The following is a 20,797-nucleotide window of genomic DNA, read 5'->3' on the forward strand; positions in this document are numbered from 1 at the left end:
GCTTAGTTAGAGCTGGGTGTCGACCTGTTCTGTGCTTACTAGTGATTGGTCTAGCAGGAGTTAATTTCTGCTGGCCTGTGAATTGCTGCTAGGGTCAAGGGTTTCTGGAGGCCTATCATGGCCGCCTCCGCCCTTTAAAGGATGGTGGAGTCTTCTCCTCCATGCCGATAATAGCTTTTGCAGTTCTAGTCTATGTGCATGGTGATCCAGCTTCTGGTGAACTGCTGTATGTTACTCTGATGTGTTGTTCAAATACTCTTGTCGTTTTGATTACTGTGTGTTTGGGTTTCCCCCAGTCTGTCTTTCCTGTGTAAGATTAACCACTCCAGTCCCAGTCGTCTTCTGGTTTGGGGGTGAGGGGGTATTAGACTTAAGACCTAGGGCTGATCAGGAGTTAGGGCTGCGCTGGTTGTCCAGACCTCTTCACCTTGACAAGTATCTCTGGGATAAGGGACGGTTAAGACTCCTTTGCCTGAGGGCCAGTTTAGGAGCCCCTATTCCCAGTTACTATGTTACCCCCTTGACAAAATTAAAAGGGAACCTGTGACCTAAGTCTTGAATCCCAAATTGTTGGCCACAGGTATCAGAAGGTGGATGAATGACCACAGCCAGGTGTATTTCTTAATGAAATACTTTAATGTTTCACAGAATATGTACTATTGTTTTTTTGTTTTTTTTTTTAATAAAGATCCATCGCCCAAGATGAGACAAGTTTGGCTCTACCCAGCCCCACTACAGGTGGTTGTCAGATCTCTCTATGTACACATGAGGAACAGACCTGTCAATCACATACTGGCGCTGGGAGAAGGCAGCCAGATACTGGTCTGGTCTCCAGCTGTGGTCCCTAGCTGGTTGTAAAATGTTTCACCCACATTTTGATAACTTTGTTTACATTGGAATGTGCATTCTTAAAGACTTTCTCTGGGAATAGAAAAAAATAAAGGAAACATCATTATAATTACATTTCTAAATACCGTATATACTTGAGTATAAGCTGAGTTTTTCAGCCCATTTTTTTAAGCTGAAAGTGCCCCCCTCGGCTTATACTCGAGTCAGGGTCCCACAAAAAAAAAATTATTCTCATATTCTCACCTCTCCTCCGTTCCTGTGGTGCCCTCAGCTGCTTCTTGTAGACCGCAAGGCACTTAGATCCCTCCGTGATAGCGTCTGATGTACGGGGCTGCTGTGTGCCGTCATGTTTTTACTGTAGTTGAATGCTTTACAGCAACGGCGGTGGTGGAGCAAAGCAATCAACTGCTGTAAAGAGCTGACAGCAGCGGCGGCCCCATGTACAGGATGCGATCAAGTAGGGGTCTATGCCTGCAGTCTGCAAGAGGCACCCCTTGATGATCACGTCCCGTGTACAGAGCTGCTGCTGCTGTCAGCGCTTTACAGCAATTGAATGCTTTGCGCACCGCTGCCGCTGTAAAGCATTCAACTGCTATAAAGCCACGATGATGCATCCTAAGGGGTGCCTCTTGCAGACTACAGGCACATAGACCTCTCTGTGATTGCGTCCTGTACACCGGGCCGCTGCTGTCATTGCTTTACTGCAGTTGAATGCTTTACTGCACTGCTGCTGCCGTAAAGCCACGATGGAAGCCTGCAGCCCCTATAATTGAAACCCAAGGCATTTACTGCATTCACCTAAGCATATAATTTTTAAGATAAATACATGCATTTTTTTTTATCATGCTAGTGATGCATATTGCATCATTTAAAATGCATTGGGGGTCGTTTTAATCTATATTTAAAGAACATGACAGGTTCCCATTAAATCATCCCTGATCAGTAAATGTTTAGCTATCAGCAGATATTCAATGCCACTGATTGATGTGTATAATTGGACTCTGTCTTTTTCAGTGCGTAGTGAAAGACTTGGGATTTGTGCACATGTTAAAGTGAACCTGTGAGGTGCAATATGCACCCAGAACCACAAGCAGTTCTGGGTGTATATTGCTAATCCCTGCCTATCTGTCCCTGTATACACTAGCATAGATAAAGAGATCTTTAGAAAAAGTGTTTCTTAAGATCTTATATCTTATGCTAATGAGGCCAGGGACTAGTCCCAAGGGCATTATATCCCCCAACTAATCCACTCTCTAATCATGTTAGTACACCCCTGTGGGTGTACTAACATGCAATTCAGTGCTGCGTCAGCAGTGGTGCTGCGCGTACCTGTGTTTGCTGTGACTGCTCTTCTGAATGCCCGGTACTTTTGATCATGCACAGTATGAAGCAGAGTGTACAGGTCCCAGCTTCAAAGATGTCTACTCGTAGTGTGCATGACAGGAAGTGCCGGGCATTCTGAAGAGTGGTCACAGCAAACACCCTTGGAACTAGTCCCTGGCCTCATTAGCATGAGATATAAGATCTTTAGAAATACTCTTTCTAAAAGATCTCTTTATGCAAGTGTATACAGGGACAGTTAGGGCCACGTCTCAGTAAGCGACATCGCTGCTGAGTCTAGGGTTTTGTGACGCAACAGCGATCTTGCTAGCGATGTCGCTGTGTGTGACATCAGGCAATGACCTGGCTCCTGCTGTGAGGTCGCCGGTCGTTGCTGAATGTCCTGGACCATTTTTTAATCGTTGCTCTCACGCTGTGAAGCACACATCGCTGTGTGTGACAGCGAGAGAGCAACGATCTGAATGTGCAGGGAGCCAGCTTCTGCGGACGCTGGTAGCCAAGGTACACATCGGGTAACCAAGCAAAGGCTTTGCTTGGTTACCCGATATTTACCATGGTTACCAGCGTCCGCAGCTTCTAGAAGCCAGCTCCCTGCACACGTAGCCAAGGTACACATCAGGTAACAATAAGCAAAGCGCTTTGTTTAGTAACCCGATGTGTACCATGGTTACGAAGCACAGCGTCATTACACAGGTCACTGGTGGCTGATCTCTGATCGCTGTGGAGCGTCTGCCAGGTCAGATCGCTGGTGGGATCGCTGGAGCGTCGCTTAGTGTGACGGTACCTATAGGCAGGGATTAGGAATATGTACCCAGAACTGCTCGTGGTTCTGGGTGCATATTGGACCTGACGGGTTCCCTTTAAGTATTTGCATCAGAATCTGGACTTAGAGCTGTAGCTTGTCAGTGTGTCAGGGGAAGGCATCCTGAACACAATGCATTACTGATGGTTTCCTATCATGGAGGCAAGCACATCACATAACATTCAGACCTGTACTTGGTGGTTTTCTTACCTTTTTATCTTCCTCTCGGTTTCCAGGTGTCAGACGGAATTTGAGAAAAGACACCAGTCAGCAAAAGGAAATGAAGCCACAAGAAAGCGCTTTCATGCCTTTGTATTGTTCTTGGGTGAACTGTATCTCAACCTGGAGGTAAGACACCTCTGGAGCTCATCTTTTAGTATTTTCCAAGTGCTGAGACCTAATAATTTCTTCTTATTCTTCTAACAGATAAAAGCTGCAAAGGGCCAAGTGACCAGAGCCCAGATCCTGCAGAACGGCCTGAAGGACTTGCTGGATGCTTTATTTTCCAACCCTGTGGATGATAATCTCATCTGTGCTGTAAAACTACTGAAGGTAAACGGCCACTACAAGGTGATAGTGTCTGTACGCCTGGTGCAAGTCCTGAGCGCACAAGAACCAGCAATCACAGCTCTGCTGCCCAAAGCTGCAAATTCTGCATTTACAGGGGTCTTGGTGTGTGGGGCAAGTCTGCACAGCGAGCTTTTTCTGCAAAAACATCAAAGTTTTAAAGGGAACTAATCACCATATTTTTCCCTTATAAACTGCAGCCTCCACCAGTGAGCCCTTATATACAACATTCTAGAACACTGTATATAAGAGCCCAGGCCGTACTGTATAACATAAAAAAAAACACCTTTATTATACTCATCTAGGGAGCGGTCCAGTCTGATGGCCGGTGCTGGTCTCTGTTCGGCACCTCCTATCTTCCTTCCATTGCCGTCCTCCTTCCCTGCTCCATGAGGATGATGCATCGTACATCGTCCACACTGAATCAGTCATCACGCTTTTGCGCCTGCGCACTTCTCTCTGCCCTAATGAGGTCTGAGCAAGGTATTGTAGTGCGCATGCTCAGGCGGTCTTTGACCGTTCCCGCGCCTGCACATTACAGTACTTTACTCTGTGCTGAGCAGGGCAGAGAGAAGTTTGTGTTTGCAGAAGCTCAATGGAGGACTCTGTGTGGATGACGTAGGACATGTCATCCATATGGAGTGGGGAAGGAGGACAGCGATCCCAAGAAGAAAGGAGACGCCCAATCAAGATCAGAGATGCCCGTCAGACCAGACCGACCTGGTTTTTTACCTTCTACACAGCGGCCTGGGCTCTTATATACAGTATTCTAGACTGCTGTATATAAGAGCTCACTTGTGGTAGCCACAGCTTATATGGTTTTGTTCTCCTCTGATCTAGCAGGCAGCTGATAAGGGCTCAGTCCACATCTGTGTTGGAAGAGTATAGCATTCGTCAGTAGTTTTACTATTAAAACAATGGACAACAATAGCAGAATTGATCGGTCACAGCTGTGCAGAGGATCTGTGTGATGCCTATTGCTCACAGAGGAGCCGTCGTTCCAAGGCTGTGACTGCTTTACTGTTGTTGAATGTTCTCAGTGAGAGGAACAAAATTATGATCTTGTGATACCTTTTAATGGCTAACTAATATAAAATAAAGTGATGTTACAAAGCAAGCTTTCAAAATGTCTCGAAAGCTTGCTTTGTAACATCACTTTATTTTATTTTAGTTAGCCATTAAAAGGTATCACAAGATTATAATTTCTTCATCGTTCCTTATGGGAGACCCAGACCATGGGTGTATAGCTTCTGCCTCCGGAGGACACACAAAGTACTACACTAAAAAGTCTAGCTCCTCCCTCCTAGCATATACACCCCCTGGATAACCAAATATAGCCAGTTCAATGCTTTGTGTTCAGGAGGCACACATCCACACATGCATCCTCATCTGATTTTGATTTTTGAAAAGAGTTTGAAGAAAAGCGGGTCCAAGCCTGGACTCCCGGCATGTCCCTTCTCGCCCCACTGTGTCGGCGGTGCTGTTAAGGTTGATCTCAGGGCTGGAGCCCTTCATGCCGCGCTCCTTCACCATCCCCTCGGGCTCTGGCTTGAAGTGGGAGCCAGCACGGTTCTTCCTGCCTTGCAGGAGACCGGTCTCCATCCGCAGCCCCTTTTGGATCCTGCCGGACGGAGCACTCATCCCTCAGGGACCTGGCCCTGCGTCTCACAAGCTAAGTATCTGAGACGTGGTTATCAGGGGGTCCCTTGTACTTTATTGTTGGGGAGAGTGTGCTGTATAACTATGCTGACTTTCCGGCCGGTTCTCTGGTTGTCACCGGAGAACCGCGCCGATGGTGCCTGCGCGCCGGCCGCATTGTTAAATTTAGGCCCCGGCTTCGCCTGAGGCCTACTTTCGTTTTCACTGCCCCTGCATGCCAATCATGCAGAGGGACAGTGCGGCTCCGCCCAGCGGCTGTTCAGCACAGGGAAGGGACACTCCTCTCTGAGGAAAGATTCCCTCCCCTGTATACCTCCTTGGCCCTCCGGATCCCGCTCTTTGAGTAGGCCCCGCCCCCTCTCCTCGCTCCGGCGCCATTTTATCAGCTTTCTCACACTGATCGGAGCTGCCTGCAGCATCCCTCTGGGGTCCGGTCTGTGGGATCTGGAGGGCACACAAACGGTCGGGTAAGCCACAACCTCCGGTTGTGGACCTAGTTATATACTCTCTGGGGGCCATTCTACTCAGAACCCCCACTTCAGCAGCATGTCTCACACAAGGAGCAAGGCTGCAAGGCTGTACTCAATATGCACTGCATGTAAGCTCGTACTGCCTGAACCGAGCACATATCCACATTGTGATGCCTGCTCTAACATGTTGGTGCCTCAGCCTGGAGTCTCACTCCCAGTGGTCCCTCCGGCTGCTTCGGCTCCGGTGGCTGAACCCCCGGCTTGGGTACAATCCTTCTCTAAGTCTATCTCCCAGTCCTTTGCCGACTCCATGGGATAGTTGTCCCGGACTCTGCTGAGCATGCATCAGCCCCCTTCTCAGGGCGCCTCTGCTGCCACGGCTCGCTCAGCAGAGCTCACAGAGCTCAGACTCCGTCCTCCTAAACAGAGACGCAGGGGCTCCTCTCCTTCCTCGTCCCGCGGCTCTGATTCACGAGCTGAATCACAGGACGAGGAGGATGCCTTTACTGTGGGCTCGGATGCTACCTCCATGTGCCCCATTGATCTGAACGAAGGTGATGCAGATGTTAGTGATTTTATTGCGTCCATTAATTCTGTACTGGACCTCAATCCACCAGTATCGGAGGAACAACCCTCTCTGGTAGAAAAGCACCAGTTTACCTCACCTAAGAGAGCAAGGAGTGTGTTCTTTAACCACTCCAGTTTTCAGGACACTGTGACCTAGCCCAGGGCCTGTCCTGACAAACGCTTCCCAAAGCGTAGTTCTGATGACCTTTTTCCCTTTCCACCAGAGGTGGTCAAGGAGTGGGCTCATTCACCGAAGGTAGACCCTCCGGTGTCTAGAATCTCAGCCCGGACAGTTGTATCTGTGGCTGATGGCACCTCACTTAAGGATTCCACTGACCGCCAGGTTGACCTTCTGGCCAAATCTGTATATGAAGCGGCAGGGGCCTCGTTCTCCCCGTCTTTTGCAGCAGTATGGGCTCTTAAAGCCGTCTCTGCCTCTCTGGAGGAGATGCATTCCCTCACCAGGGACTCTATGCCCGAAATAGTTGCCTTAACTTCCCAGACTTCAGCCTTTTCATCCTATGCCATGTCTGCCATTCTGGAGGCTTCTCACCGCACGGCGGTGGCTTCGGCTAATTCCCTCGCTATACGCAGGATCTTGTGGCTTCGAGAGTGGAAAGCAGACGCTTCTTCCAAGAAGTACCTTGCTGGGCTCCCATTTGCTGGGCCCCGGCTGTTCGGCGAACAACTGGATGAAATTATTAAGGAAGCTACTGGCGGGAAGAGTACTTCCTTGCCACAAACTAAAACCAGGAAACCTGTCCAGGGCAGGAACCAGTCGACGTTTCGTTCCTTTCGTTCCTCTAACTGGTCATCCTCTAAGCCCTCAGCCTCGTCCACTAACTCAGCCAAGGACCGAAAACCCAGCTGGCGCACGAAGCCGCGTCCTCAGAAGTCCGCAGGAGCCGCTGCCACTAAGGCAGCCTCCTCTTGACTATCTGGCCGCGCCAGCAACGTCCTTGGTTGGTGGCAGGCTCTCCCACTTTGGCGACGTGTGGTTTCAACACGTCTCCGATCAGTGGGTGCGGGATATCATCTCCCATGGCTACAGGATAGAATTCTCTTCCAGCCCGCCAAACAGATTTTTTCTGTCCACTCCCCCCTGCTCCAAGGCCGCCGCCTTCTCACAGGCCGTTGCATCCTTGCAGGCCAATGGAGTAATTGTACCGGTTCCCGCCCGGGAACGGTTCAGAGGTTTCTACTCAAACCTCTTCCTAGTCCCCAAAAAGGACGGTTCCTTCCGGCCCACCCTGGATCTCAAGCTTCTCAACAAGCATGTTCAGGTGCGGCATTTTCGCATGGAGTCTCTGCGGTCAGTCATTGCCTCAATGACCCAAGGAGATTTCCTAGCATCCATCGACATCAGAGATGCCTATCTGCATGTGCCAATTGCAGTTTCACACCAGCGTTAGCTACGTTTTGCAATCGGAGAGGAACATTTCCAATTCGTGGTTCTCCCCTTCGGGTTAGCCACGGCCCCTCGAGTATTCACCAAGGTCATGGCAGCAGTGGTTGCGGTTCTGCACCTCCAGGGGTTGGCAGTGATTCCTTACCTGGACGACCTTCTAGTCAAGGCTTCATCCAGCGCAGACTGTCAGCGGAGTGTCTCGCTCACTCTCGCCACTCTAGTCCAGTTCGGGTGGCTTGTCAATCTACCCAAGTCCACTCTGTCTCTGACCCAGAGTCTCACGTACCTAGGGATGCAGTTCGAGACTTTGCCGGCACTTGTAAAGCTGCCCTTAGTCAAACAGCAGTCCCTCCATCTGGCGGTGCGCTCTTTACTGATGTCTCGCCGTCACTCCATCAGGCACCTAATGCAGGTGCTGGGTCAGATGGTGGCGTCAATGCAGTTCCATCTGCGTCCTCTGCAGCTGGACATTCTCCGCTGTTGGGACAAGCGGACTTACTCCTTGCACAGGTTGGTGGCTCTGTCGCCACAGACCAGGGGCTCCCTTCAGTGGTGGCTTCGGCCCCTCTCTCTGTCCCAAGGGCGCTCCTTCCTGGCCCCGTCCTGGGTGATCCTCACCACGGATGCCAGTCTAATCGGCTGGGGAGCAGTATATCTCCACCACAGAGCGCAGGGCACTTGGACTCAGTCCGAATCAGCCCTCTCGATCAATGTGCTGGAAATCAGAGCTGTGCTTCTAGCTCTCTTAGCCTTTCACCATCTGTTGGCGGGCAAGCACATTCGAGTCCAGTCAGACAAGGCGACAGCGGTTGCCTACATCAATCACCAGGGCGGGACACGCAGCCGCCTGGCAATGTTGGAGGTTCAACGCATCCTTCAGTGGACGGAGGACTCCAAGTCCACCATATCCGCAGTCCACATCCCAGGCGTGGAAAACTGGGAGGCAGATTATCTCAGCCGTCAGACCGTGGACAGCGGCGAGTGGGCTCTGCATCTGGCAGTGTTTCGGACAATCTGCCGCAAGTGGGGCACTCCGGAAGTGGATCTAATGGCATCCCGGCACAACAACAAGGTTCCGGTTTACGTGGCTCGCTCCCACGATCCTCAGGCCTTTGCAGCGGACACGCTTGTTCAGGATTGGTCCCAGTTTCGTCTGTCTTACGTGTTTTCCCCTCTAGCTCTCTTGCCCAGAGTCCTGCGCAAGATCAGAATGGAGGGCCGTCGGGTCATCCTCATTGCTCCAGACTGGCCCAGGCGAGCTTGGTATCCAGACCTGCTCCACCTGTCCGTAGAGGTGCCGTGGCATCTTCCGGACCGTCCAGACCTTCTCTCACAAGGTCCGTTTTTCCGCCAGAATTCTGCGGCTCTTAGATTGACGGCGTGGCTCTTGAGTCCTGGATCTTGACGACTTCTGGTATCCCTCCTGAAGTCATCTCCACTATGACTCGGGCTCGGAAGTCTTCCTCGGCCAAAATCTATCACAGGACCTGGAGAATTTTCCTGTCCTGATGTCGCTCTTCAGGCCATGCTCCTTGGCCTTTTTCCCTGCCGACCCTTCTGTCCTTTTTACAGTCCGGTCTGCAGCTAGGACTATCCCTCACTTCCCTCAAGGGACAGGTCTCGGCTCGGCTCTGTCAGTATTGTTTCAGCGGCGTATCGCCCGACTGGCTCAGGTGCGCACCTTCATGCAGGGCGCATCTCACATCATTCCGCCTTACCGGCGGCCTTTGGATCCCTGGGACCTTAATCTGGTCCTCACGGCCTTGCAGAAACCCCCTTTTGAGCCACTTAGGGAGGTTTCTTTGTCTCGTCTTTCACAGAAAGTGGTCTTTCTAGTGGCCATAACCTCCCTCAGGAGAGTCTCTGATTTGGCTGTTCTCTCTTCGGAGTCACCTTTTTTGGTTTTTCATCAGGACAAGGTGGTTCTCCGTCCGACTCCGGACTTTCTTCCTAAGGTGGTATCTCCTTTCCACCTTAACCAGGATATTTCCCTGCCTTCCTTTTGTCCGGCTCCTGTTCATCGCTTTGAAAAAGCGTTGCATACTCTGGATCTGGTGCGGGCGCTCCGGATCTATGTGTCTCGCACCGCTGCTCTTAGGCCGGCGTAAGGGCCTCTCGGCTTCTAAGCCGACCCTGGCTCGTTGGATTAGGTCGGCCATTTCCGATGCCTACCAGTGTACTCAGGTGCCTCCCCCGCCGGGGATCAAGGCACACTCGACCAGAGCTGTCGGTGCCTCTTGGGCTTTCCGGCACCAGGCTTACGGCTCAGCAGGTCTGTCAGGCTGCCACTTGGTCTAGTCTGCATACCTTTTCGAAGCACTACCAAGTGCATGCTAATGCTTCGGCAGATGCGAGCTTGGGCAGACGCATCCTTCAGGCGGCTGTCGCCCATTTGTGAAGTTAGGTTTCGCCTACTTCTCAGTTTTCTGTTTATTCCCACCCATGGACTGCTTTGAGACGTCCCATGGTCTGGGTCTCCCATAAGGAACGATGAAGAAAAAGAGAATTTTGTTTACTTACCGTAAATTCTTTTTCTTATAGTTCCGTAATGGGAGACCCAGCACCCTCCCTGTTGCCTGTTGGCAGTTTCTTGTTCCGTGTGTTTTCACCGGCTGTTGTTGTAGACAGAGGCTTCGGTTGTTCCGGTTTTTTGCTCTATCTCTACTTGTGGGTGGCTATTCTCCTTCAGCTTTTGCACTAAACTGGCTATATTTGGTTATCCAGGGGGTGTATATGCTCAGAGGGAGGAGCTACACTTTTTAGTGTAGTACTTTGTGTGTCCTCCGGAGGCAGAAGCTATACACCCATGGTCTGGGTCTCCCATTACGGAACTATAAGAAAAAGAATTTACGGTAAGTAAACAAAATTCTCTTTTTTGTTCCTCACTGAGAACATTCAATAATTTTTCAACTGGCTAACACTGTACCAAAACCTTTTCACTTGCTTTACTGTTAAAATGCTGAATATCGGGGATTGTTTCAACTGTGTGATTGGATTTGTGATTCCGATATCCTCCATTTCCATAGAATGGGCAATAATTACGGCATTTCCACAGGGTTTCCCCGGTAGCGCTCCTGCATGCTCAGTTGCACATTGTGTGAATGGGGCTCACATGCATTCATTGTTGCCATTTTTACCCAAAATCTGCAGCCAATCCACAATCTCACAGTGTAAGATTACAGGCAGTCTGAATAGTGATGGAGGGGAGACTATGGCCATCACTTTTATACCCTTTCTAAATACCATTATGCCCATGACATCAAGGTGTCAGGCTATCGCATCATCATCATCATTGTAGTGACACATTATGGCGGGGCCGTGGAGCTGACACCGCCTCTTATGATCATAAAATACATTACAGGGCGCTAGTGCAGACGTGGCCATGTAAGAACCGCTCTCTACTTATAGGTGCTCACTCATCCGATTTCATAGAACATTAATTTTTATTTTTTTATTTTTTGCAGTTGACTGGATCAGTTCTAGAAGACGCCTGGAAAGAAAAGGGGAAAGGTTACATGGATGACGTGATCCAGACAATGAAGAATGTGGTTCTGGATTCAGACCAGAGCAGGTTAGAATTACTGTATTAGCTTGTTTCCTTGGTTAGCCACATAGAGGTAATCAAAAGATTTGGGGTCCACCTATAAGATACAGATAACTTACACATTTCCTAATTGAAAATTCTCCTCCCATTCAAATCAATGGGAGTCAGATGTGCAGTACCCGGACGTGGCCACTATCAGAAGACTGGGCAGCTCCAGAACTGAGCATTTCTTGCTGCTGCCGCCGCCGGGACCTTGAACAGCTGATCGACTGGGGTGCCTGGTATCGGACCACGGGTGATCAACATTGATGACCTATCCTAAGGATAGCCCATCAATGTAAAAGTAGGAGACAACGTCTTTAACCTTTTGTTTGCGTGCTGACATTCTCTGATTCGTCTTTTTGCTGCTACTATTCCCCGACCACCTATTTCTTTGTCGCTCCATTGGGAGACCCAGACAATTGGGTGTATAGCTTCTGCCTCCGGAGGCCACACAAAGTATTACACTTTAAAAAGTGTAACCCCTCCCCTCTGCCTATACACCCTTCCGTGCATCACGGGCTCCTCAGTTTTATGCTTTGTGTTGAAGGAGGCACACATTCACTCAAGCTCCCATTTTAGTCAGCAGCAGCTGCTGATTGTATCGGATGGAAGAAAAGAGGGCCATAACAGGGCCCCGGCATGCTCCCTTCTCACCCCACTAAGTTGGCGGTGCTGTTAAGGTTGAGGTACCCATTGCGGGTACAAAGGCTGGAGCCACATGCCGTTTTTCCTTCTCCATCCCTTAGAGGCTCTGGGAGAAGTGGGATCCTAACCGGTCATCATTCACTGGGACCGGGCTCCCTCCGCAGCCCCTGGGAGAATCTGACGGACAGGAGACTGAGTATCATCAGGGACAGGCCCTGCATCTATAAGGTACTCTGTGTCCCCTTGAGGACGGTGCATGGAGCGCCTGTGTTACAGACGCTGCAGCGGCTGCTGTTTTTTTGACGACCGGGACTACCGCGCCGACCGCGCCTGTTTGCCGGCCGCGTTATTAAATTTAGTCCCCGGCTTCTGCGGCCTAGTACCATAACTCCCGCCCCCGGGCCTGCCAGTCAGGGGTAAGGGCGGGACGGTCGACTGGACGTCGGCAGTGAGGGCTGGAGCATACTTAGTGTTCTCCTCCCCCCTCACTGAGCACTGTGGGGCACCAGATTCCCGCACTTTATTAGTCACGCCCACGGCTCCCTCCTCCCCTGAGAACTCTGGCAGCCATATTTACAATCACTTCTGCCGGTGGAGGATTTCAGAACGAGCTCTACAGCTCTGGGAGGCCCAGGCAGGGAATCTGGTGGACACACAACCGCTTTGGGCGGTCGGTAAGCCACACCGGTTACCCGGTGCTGGCCCCCCTTGGGTGCCGAAGTGTGTGTGTATATATATATATATATATATATATATATATATATATATATATATATATATATATATATATATATATATATATATATATATATATATATATATATATATATATATATATACATTTTCTCTGTTCGGCTGCATTGTTTTGCTTTTGGCTATATACCCTCACTGATCACTCTCAGAGGAGACAACAGCATGTCGTCCGCAAAGAGCAAGGGTGCCAAGGCACAGGCTTATTTTGCAACCTGTACCTCTTGTGCGGCTATGTTACCTGCAGGTTCCACCTACCCTCACTGTGTGCAATGCTCGGCCCCTGTGGCACTCACTCAGCCGGAGCCTCGGGCACTGGTGGGACCCTCGGCTCAGGTAGAACCGCCGGCTTCCACTGTCCAGGTGGCAGGGACAGAGTTTGCAGTTTTAGCTGAGAAATTTCACAATCCATGGCTCAGTCTATGGACAGATGGTCTGCTAAGATACTAGAAGCCTTGCAGTCCAGATCGGTCACACAGGCCCCGGGCACTGTGAGTTCATCGCCCCCAGGCCCCTCTCGGTCAGTGCAGCAGAGTGCTCCTGGGGTGACACCTAGGTCCCACGGGGAGGACTCTGACACGGACCGCAGTCCCAGACCGGCTAAGCGGGCTCGCTGGGAACCTTCCCCGGCTTCATCACGCTGTTGGGGTCTCAGCATGAGGACTCTCTGGAGGATGAAGCGGAGGTCGCAGCTCAGGGCTCTGATCCTGACGTTGCTCTCAATCTTGATACACCTGAAGGGGACGCCATAGTAAATGACCTTATAGCGTCCATCAACCAGGTGCTAGATCTTTCTCCCCCAACTCCACCTATAGAGGAGTCGGCTTCACAGCAGGAGAAACACCAGTTTAGGTTTCCCAAACGTACACGGAGTGCGTTTTTCGATCACTCTAACTTCAGAGATGCTGTCCAGAAGCACAGAGCATTTCCGGACAAGCGCTTTACTAAGCGCCTTAACCCCTTCACGACCGGCCGATTTTTCGCTTTCCGTTTTTTTTTTTCGCCATTCTTTTTCTGAGAGACGTAACTTTTTTATTTTTCAGTCAATATGGTCATGTGAGGGCTCATTTTTTGCGGAACGAGCTGTACTTTTAAATGAAACCATCAGTTTTCCCATATAGTGTACTAGAAAATGGCAAAAAAATTCCAAATGCTGAAAAATTGCAAAAAAAGTGCGATAGCACTATGGTTTTTGAGATATTTTATTCACTGTGTTCACTATATGGTAAAACCGATGTGTGGGTGTGATGCCTCAGGTCAGTGCGAGTTCGTAGACACCAAACATGTATAGGTTTACTTTTATATAAGGGGTTAAAAAAAAATCGGACGTTTGTCCGAAAAAAGTGGCGCACGTTTTACACCATATTCCGTGACCCGTAGCGTTCTCATTTTTCGGGATCTTAGGCTCAATGACGACTTATTTTTTGCGTCTCGAGCTGACGTTTTTAACGGTACCATTTTTGCGCAGATGCTACGTTTTGATCGCCTCTTATTGCATTTTGCGCAAAAGTTGTGGCGACAAAAAAACGTCGTTTTGGCGTTTGGAATTTTTTTGCCGCTACGCCGTTTACTGATCAGATTAATTGATTTTATATTTTGATAGATTGGGCGTTTCTGAACGCGGCGATACCAAATGTGTGTATATTTTTTATTTTTTTAACCCTTTAATTTTCAATGGGGCGAATGGGGGGTGATTTGAACTTTTAGGTTTTTTTGTTTTTTTTTAATTTTTTAAAACTTATTTTTTAACTTTTTTTATTTTTTTTATTTTACTAGTCCCCCTAGGGGGCTATTGCGATCAGCATTCCGATCGCTCTGCAGTATCTGCTGATCACAGCTGCGAGGCTGTAAACAGCAGATACGCTCTCTTTCTCTTTTGCTGTGCCCCGGGCACAGCGAAAGTGAAACTAAGTCAGGTGTAGTACAGGAGTCATCACATGACCCTGTGCTACCATGACAACTATCGGGAGTCACGTGATCGCGTCACGTGACTTCCGGTTTCGGCGGTAAGTAAAAACTTTACCGCGATCGCGCTTATAATGGCGCTGTCATGTATTGACAGCGCCATATAAGGGGTTAATCGGCACGAGCAGATAACGATTCTGCTCGTGCCTAGCAGGCACACATCTCAGCTGTGAAAATCAGCTGAGATGTGTGCCGATCGCGGCATGCTGCCGCCGGAGGACCGCGGGCAGTAAGATTATGTCATTTAGGACGTAATTTTACGGCCCGCGGTCGTTAAGGGGTTAATGACACACGTTACCCCTTCCCCCCCCTGACGTAGTTAAGGGTTGGGCTCAGTGTCCCAAGGTGGATCCTCCAGTCTCTAGACTGGCGGCTAGATCCGTAATATCAGTGGCAGATGGTTCATCGCTCAAGGATGCCACTGACAGGCAAATAGAGCTCCTGATGAAATCCATCTATGAAGCAATAGGCGCGTCTTTTGCTCCGGCCTTTGCAGCCGTGTGGGCACTCCAAGCTATCTCAGCTTGTCTGTCTGAGATTAATGCAGTCACACGTACCTCTGCTCCGCAAGTTGTGTCTTTGACTTCTCAGGCATCGGCCTTTTCGTCCTACGCCATGAACGCCGTCCTGGACTCAGCGAGCCGTACAGCGGTAGCGTCCGCCAATTCGGTGGCAGTCCGCAGGGCAATGTGGCTACGCGAATGGAAGGCAGACTCTGCTTCCAAGAAGTTCTTAACCAGTTTGCCATTTTCTGGCGACCGTTTGTTTGGCGAGCAATTGGATGAAATTATTAAACAATCCAAGGGAAAGGACTCGTCCTTACCCCAGTCCAAACCAAACAGACCTCAGCAACGAAAAATTCAATCGAGGTTTCGGTCCTTTCGGCCCTCAGCCAGGTCCCAATCCTCCACGTCCAACAGGTCAGAGAAGGGCCAGAGGAACTCTTCTGCATGGCGGTCTAAGTCACGTCCTCCAAAGACCGCCGGAGGAACCGCCTCCAAGGCGGCCTCCTCATGACTTTCGGCCTCCCCAAACCGCATCCTCGGTCGGTGGCAGGCTCTCCCGCTTTTGCGACGCCTGGTGGCCACATGTCCAAGACCGATGAGTGAGAGACATTCTGTCGCACGGTTACAGGATAGAGCTCAGCTCTCGTCCTCCGACTCGTTTCTTCAGAACATCTCCGCCCCCCGAGCGAGCCGATGCACTTTTTCAGGCGGTGAACACTCTGAAGGCAGAAGGAGTTGTGATTCCCGTTCCCATTCAAGAACGTGGTCGCGGTTTTTACTCCAACTTGTTCGTGGTGCCAAAAAAGGACGGATCATTCCGCCCCGTTCTGGACCTCAAACTGCTCAACAGACACGTGAGAACCAGACGGTTCCGGATGGAATCTCTCCGTTCTGTCATCGCCTCGATGTCCCAAGGAGACTTCCTAGCCTCAATCGACATCAGGGATGCTTATCTCCATGTGCCGATTGCACCAGAGCATCAACGCTTCCTGCGTTTCGCCATCGGGGACGAACACCTTCAGTTTGTGGCACTGCCTTTCGGCCTGGCGACAGCCCCACGGGTCTTCACCAAGATCATGGCATCCGTGGTGGCGGTCCTACACTCTCTCAGGGCCACTCGGTGATCCCTTACTTAGACGATCTTCTAGTCAAGGCACCCTCCCGGGTGGCATGTCAACACAGCCTGACCATTGCTCTGGAGACTCTCCAGAGGTTCGGGTGGATCATCAATTTCCCAAAGTCAAAATTGACACCGACCCAATCACTGACTTACCTCGGGATGGAGTTTCATACTCTCTCAGCGATAGTGAAGCTTCCGCTGGACAAACAGCGTTCGCTGCAGACAGGGGTGCACTCTCTCCTTCGGACCCAGTCACACCCCTTGAGGCGCCTCATGCACTTCCTAGGGAAGATGGTGGCAGCAATGGAGGCAGTTCCCTTTGCGCAGTTTCATCTGCGTCCACTTCAATGGGACATTCTTCGCAAATGGGACAGGAGGTCGACGTCCCTAGACAGGAACGTCTCTCTTTCACTGGCAGCCAAAACCTCTCTTCAGTGGTGGCTTCTTCCCACTTCCTTGTCGAAGGGAAAATCATTCCTGCCCCCATCCTGGGCTGTGGTCACGACGGACGCGAGTCTGTCAGGGTGGGGAGCGGTCTTCCTCCACCACAGGGCTCAGGGAACCTGGACTCCGACAGAGTCCTCCCTTCAGATCAATGTTCTGGAGATAAGGGCAGTGTATCTAGCCCTAAAGGCGTTCCATCGGTGGCTGGAGGGCAAACAGATCCGCATACAGTCGGACAACGCCACGGCGGTCGCGTACATCAACCACCAGGGCGGCACACGCAGTCGTCAGGCCTTCCAAGAAGTTCGGCGGATTCTGCTGTGGGCGGAAGCCACAGCCTCCACCATCTCCGCAGTTCACATCCCGGGCGTAGAAAACTGGGAAGCAGACTTTCTCAGTCGCCAGGGCATGGACGCAGGGGAATGGTCTCTTCACCCGGACGTGTTTCAAGAGATCTGTTGCCGCTGGGGAACGCTGGACGTCGACCTCATGGCGTCTCGGCACAACAACAAAGTCCCGGCATTCATGGCACGGTCTCAAGATCACAGAGCTCTGGCGGCGGACGCATTAGTTCAGGATAAGGTGGTTCTGCGTCCGGTCCCGGAATTTCTCCCTAAGGTGGTATCCCCTTTTCATCTCAATCAGGATATCTCCTTACCTTCCTTTTGCCCTCATCCAGTTCACCAATGTGAAAAGGATTTGCACTTGTTAGATCTCGTGAGAGCACTCCGGCTCTACATTTCTCGCACGGCGCCTCTGCGCCGTTCGGATGCGCTCTTTGTCCTTGTCGCTGGCCAGCGTAAGGGGTCGCAGGCTTCCAAGTCAACCTTGGCTCGGTGGATCAAGGAACCGATTCTTGAAGCCTACCGTTCTTCTGGGCTTCCGATTCCTTCAGGGCTGAAGGCCCATTCTACCAGAGCCGTGGGTGCATCCTGGGCATTGCGGCACCAGGCTACGGCTCAGCAGGTGTGTCAGGCGGCTACCTGGTCGAGTCTGCACACTTTCACGAAACACTATCAGGTGCATGCCTATGCTGCGGCAGATGCCAGGTAGGCGAATCCTTCAGGCGGCGGTCGCCCACCTGTAAGAGGGGGCCGTTTTTCGGCTCTTTTTATCGAGGTATTCTTTTACCCACCCAGGGACTGCTTTTGGACGTCCCAATTGTCTGGGTCTCCCAATGGAGCGACAAAGAAGAAGGGAATTTTGTTTACTTACCGTAAATTCCTTTTCTTCTAGCTCCTATTGGGAGACCCAGCACCCGCCCCTGTTCCCTTCGGGCTGTTGTTCTTTTGTGTACACATGTTGTTCATGTTGAATTGTTCTTTTGGTTCATGGTTTCAGTTCTCCGAACATCCTTCGGATTGAATTTACCTTAGACCAATTTATAAGGTTCCTCCTTCCTGCTTTTGCACCAAAACTGAAGAGCCCGTGATGCACGGGAGGGTGTATAGGCAGAGGGGAGGGGTTACACTTTTTAAAGTGTAATACTTTGTGTGGCCTCCGGAGGCAGAAGCTATACACCCAATTGTCTGGGTCTCCCAATAGGAGCTAGAAGAAAAGGAATTTACGGTAAGTAAACAAAATTCCCTTCTTTCTTGCTGATTCTGTGTCTGATTCTGTCTCTCTTGGTTTTAATCTGGCTAATTAAAACCCCTTAAAGGCGCACCAATCACCAGGATTACCGTATTTTTCGGACTATAAGACGCACCTTTTTTTCCCCCCAAATGTTGGGAGAAACTGGGGGGTGCGTCTTATAGTCTGACTGTAGGGCTGCAGGGAATGTGGGTTCTGCGGTGGAGCGGGTCATCGGCAGCACGAGCAGGCTGTAGCAGCGCCTGCCGTGACAACGTGGACCCGCACATTTCATATGCATGCATCTTCCTGCCCATCATCTCTCAGCGCTGAAACCGGCGCTGACAGGTGGGCGGGATGATGGGCGGGGAATGCACGCATAGTAAACAGCCGGCCTGCATGATCACCCCTGGCAACTACAGCCTGGAGTGATCATGTGCTGCTATATTCACTGCCCCTCGTGCACCATCATCGGCGTGGGGGGCAGTGAATAAGTACGATATACTCACCGTTCCCCTGCAGCACCGCGATGTCCTCCTGTCTGTCGGCCAGCCGATTTGTGTAGAGAGCGGTGAGCACAGCGATGACGTCATTCCTGTGCGCAGCGCTAGTCTCCACACACATCAGCGAGCCGGCAGGGAACTGCTCCACACAAATCAACGGCGCTGCTGCCGGCACAGAGAGGAAGACGAGCGATGCTGCAGGGAGTGAGGAAAGGGGAGTATAAACGTTTATTTTTTTCTGTCCCATAGGATACAAGCCATATAGCAGGATGGGGTCATATACCAGGATGGGGTATATTATGAGCAGGATGGGAGTATATTATGAGCAGGATGTGGGTATATTATGAGCAGGATTGGGGTATTTATCAGGATGAGGGACATATATACAAGGATGGGGATCATATACAAGGCAGGAGGATCATTACCAGGGTGGGGTACCTTAGTAGAGAATTTGGGGACATTACCCCCATAACAGTGTCAGCAGCAGATCCTCGCCCCATAACAGTGTGTCATGACCACATGTTTTGCTTAAAATTTTATTTCCCTATTATCCTCCTCTAATACCAGGGTGTGTCTTATAGTCCTGGTGTGTCTTATCGTCCGAAAAATACGGTATCTTATATAACCTAAAGCCAGTGCTATAGTGGCATTATCAGGCTGATTCTATACATATCTTTAGTAGTCAGCTCGGATGTTTAGGTTTTGAAACACAAGCAAGTAAAGCTTATAAAATGAGCAGCTTGTTGAGTGACAGCAGCTGCCGATCAGCTGATAGCTGGGGGGTATTCATAGTTATCCCCTCCCCCTGTTACTTATGCTAATTCTATTATAGAATCGTTTTACTTTGTGACTAAAAGGACCTTTGCTGATGTCATACCCATATGACCAGAAAGGACGGGGCCTCAGCCAACATAGCTGATACCAGGAAGCAACATTTTTCTGTTGAAGTGAATTTCTGCAATTATTTTTTTTGGGAGTGGCAGAGTTTATTTACAGTCCTCATTTAACATAAAACTGACCTGACAGTACGATTCTCCAGATACCAAACTTACATAGTTTTTGTTTTATTTAAGTGGTCAAAAAAAATTCAGAAATTTTGAAAAAAACAATTCTTGCTTGTCACAACTTTTCGAGAGACTTAAGGTTTTACGTTTTTGTCACATGGAGCTGTGTGAGGGCTTGTTTTTTGCTCCCCAAGCTGATGCTTTTATTGATATTTCTTTATCGTTCCTTCCATGGGAGACCCAGACCATGGGTGTATAGCTAGCGCCTCTGGAGGACACACAAAGCACTACACTCAAACGTGTAGCTCCTCCCTCCGGGCTATATACACCCCCTGGATGACAATCTACCCAGTTCAACGCTTTGTGTTCCAGGAGGATCACACACACTTTCATTTCCTGATATTTTTTTCATTTTTATTTTAATTTTTAAAGATTTGGAAGAAAAGCGGGTCCAGTCTGGACTCCCGGCATGTCCCTTCACGCTCCACTCTGCGGGGTGCTGTTAAGGTTGATTTTAATAAGGCTGGAGCCTTCACATGCCGAGCTCCTTCGCATCCTCTGTCGAGGCTCTGTTTGAAGTGGGAGCCATCACGGTCCTCTCTGCTTGCAGAAGACCGGTCTCCATCCACAGCCCTGTCTGGTCCCTGCTGGAAGGAGCGTTAACCCCCACTCAGGGACATGGCCCTGCGTCTCAAAGCTAAGTATTGAGACGTTTTTTCAGGGGTCCCGGGTACTTTTATTAGGGGGACAGTATGTGCTTTAGCGTTACTGTTAATTTCGGCCGGTTCTGGGAATTTCCCATGAGAACCGCGCCGACGGTGCCTGCTCGTCGGCCGCACTTTAAAATCTAGGCCCCGGCTTCAGTTTGGGCCTAGTTTCGTTTTTGGCTTCTTCTGCATGTTTTGCATACAGCGCCGCCCACCGCCCGGCCAGCAGAGGGGAGGGCACTCCTCTCTAGGGAGATGTCCCCTCCCCTGTCTACCTCCCTGTGTCTCTCTGCCCTCTGTTTTTCCCGCTCCTGGGCTTATACACGCCCCCC

At 50.3% G+C, this 20,797-nt stretch overlaps 1 protein-coding gene across 1 annotated transcript in view; it reads left to right on the top strand.

The window, feature by feature from the left end:
- The window catches only part of PAIP1 (poly(A) binding protein interacting protein 1), a 90,982-nt gene that overhangs the window by 41,133 nt on the left and 29,052 nt on the right, over positions 1–20,797 (top strand). Inside the window, exons 5-7 of the mRNA XM_075326778.1 lie at positions 3,229–3,340; positions 3,419–3,544; positions 11,128–11,234. Coding sequence (XP_075182893.1) covers positions 3,229–3,340; positions 3,419–3,544; positions 11,128–11,234 — 345 coding nt within the window. The remainder of the gene's footprint in view (positions 1–3,228; positions 3,341–3,418; positions 3,545–11,127; positions 11,235–20,797) is intronic.

The sequence above is a fragment of the Anomaloglossus baeobatrachus genome, chromosome 1, assembly GCF_048569485.1.
Source record: "Anomaloglossus baeobatrachus isolate aAnoBae1 chromosome 1, aAnoBae1.hap1, whole genome shotgun sequence".
Taxonomy (NCBI): domain Eukaryota; kingdom Metazoa; phylum Chordata; class Amphibia; order Anura; family Aromobatidae; genus Anomaloglossus; species Anomaloglossus baeobatrachus.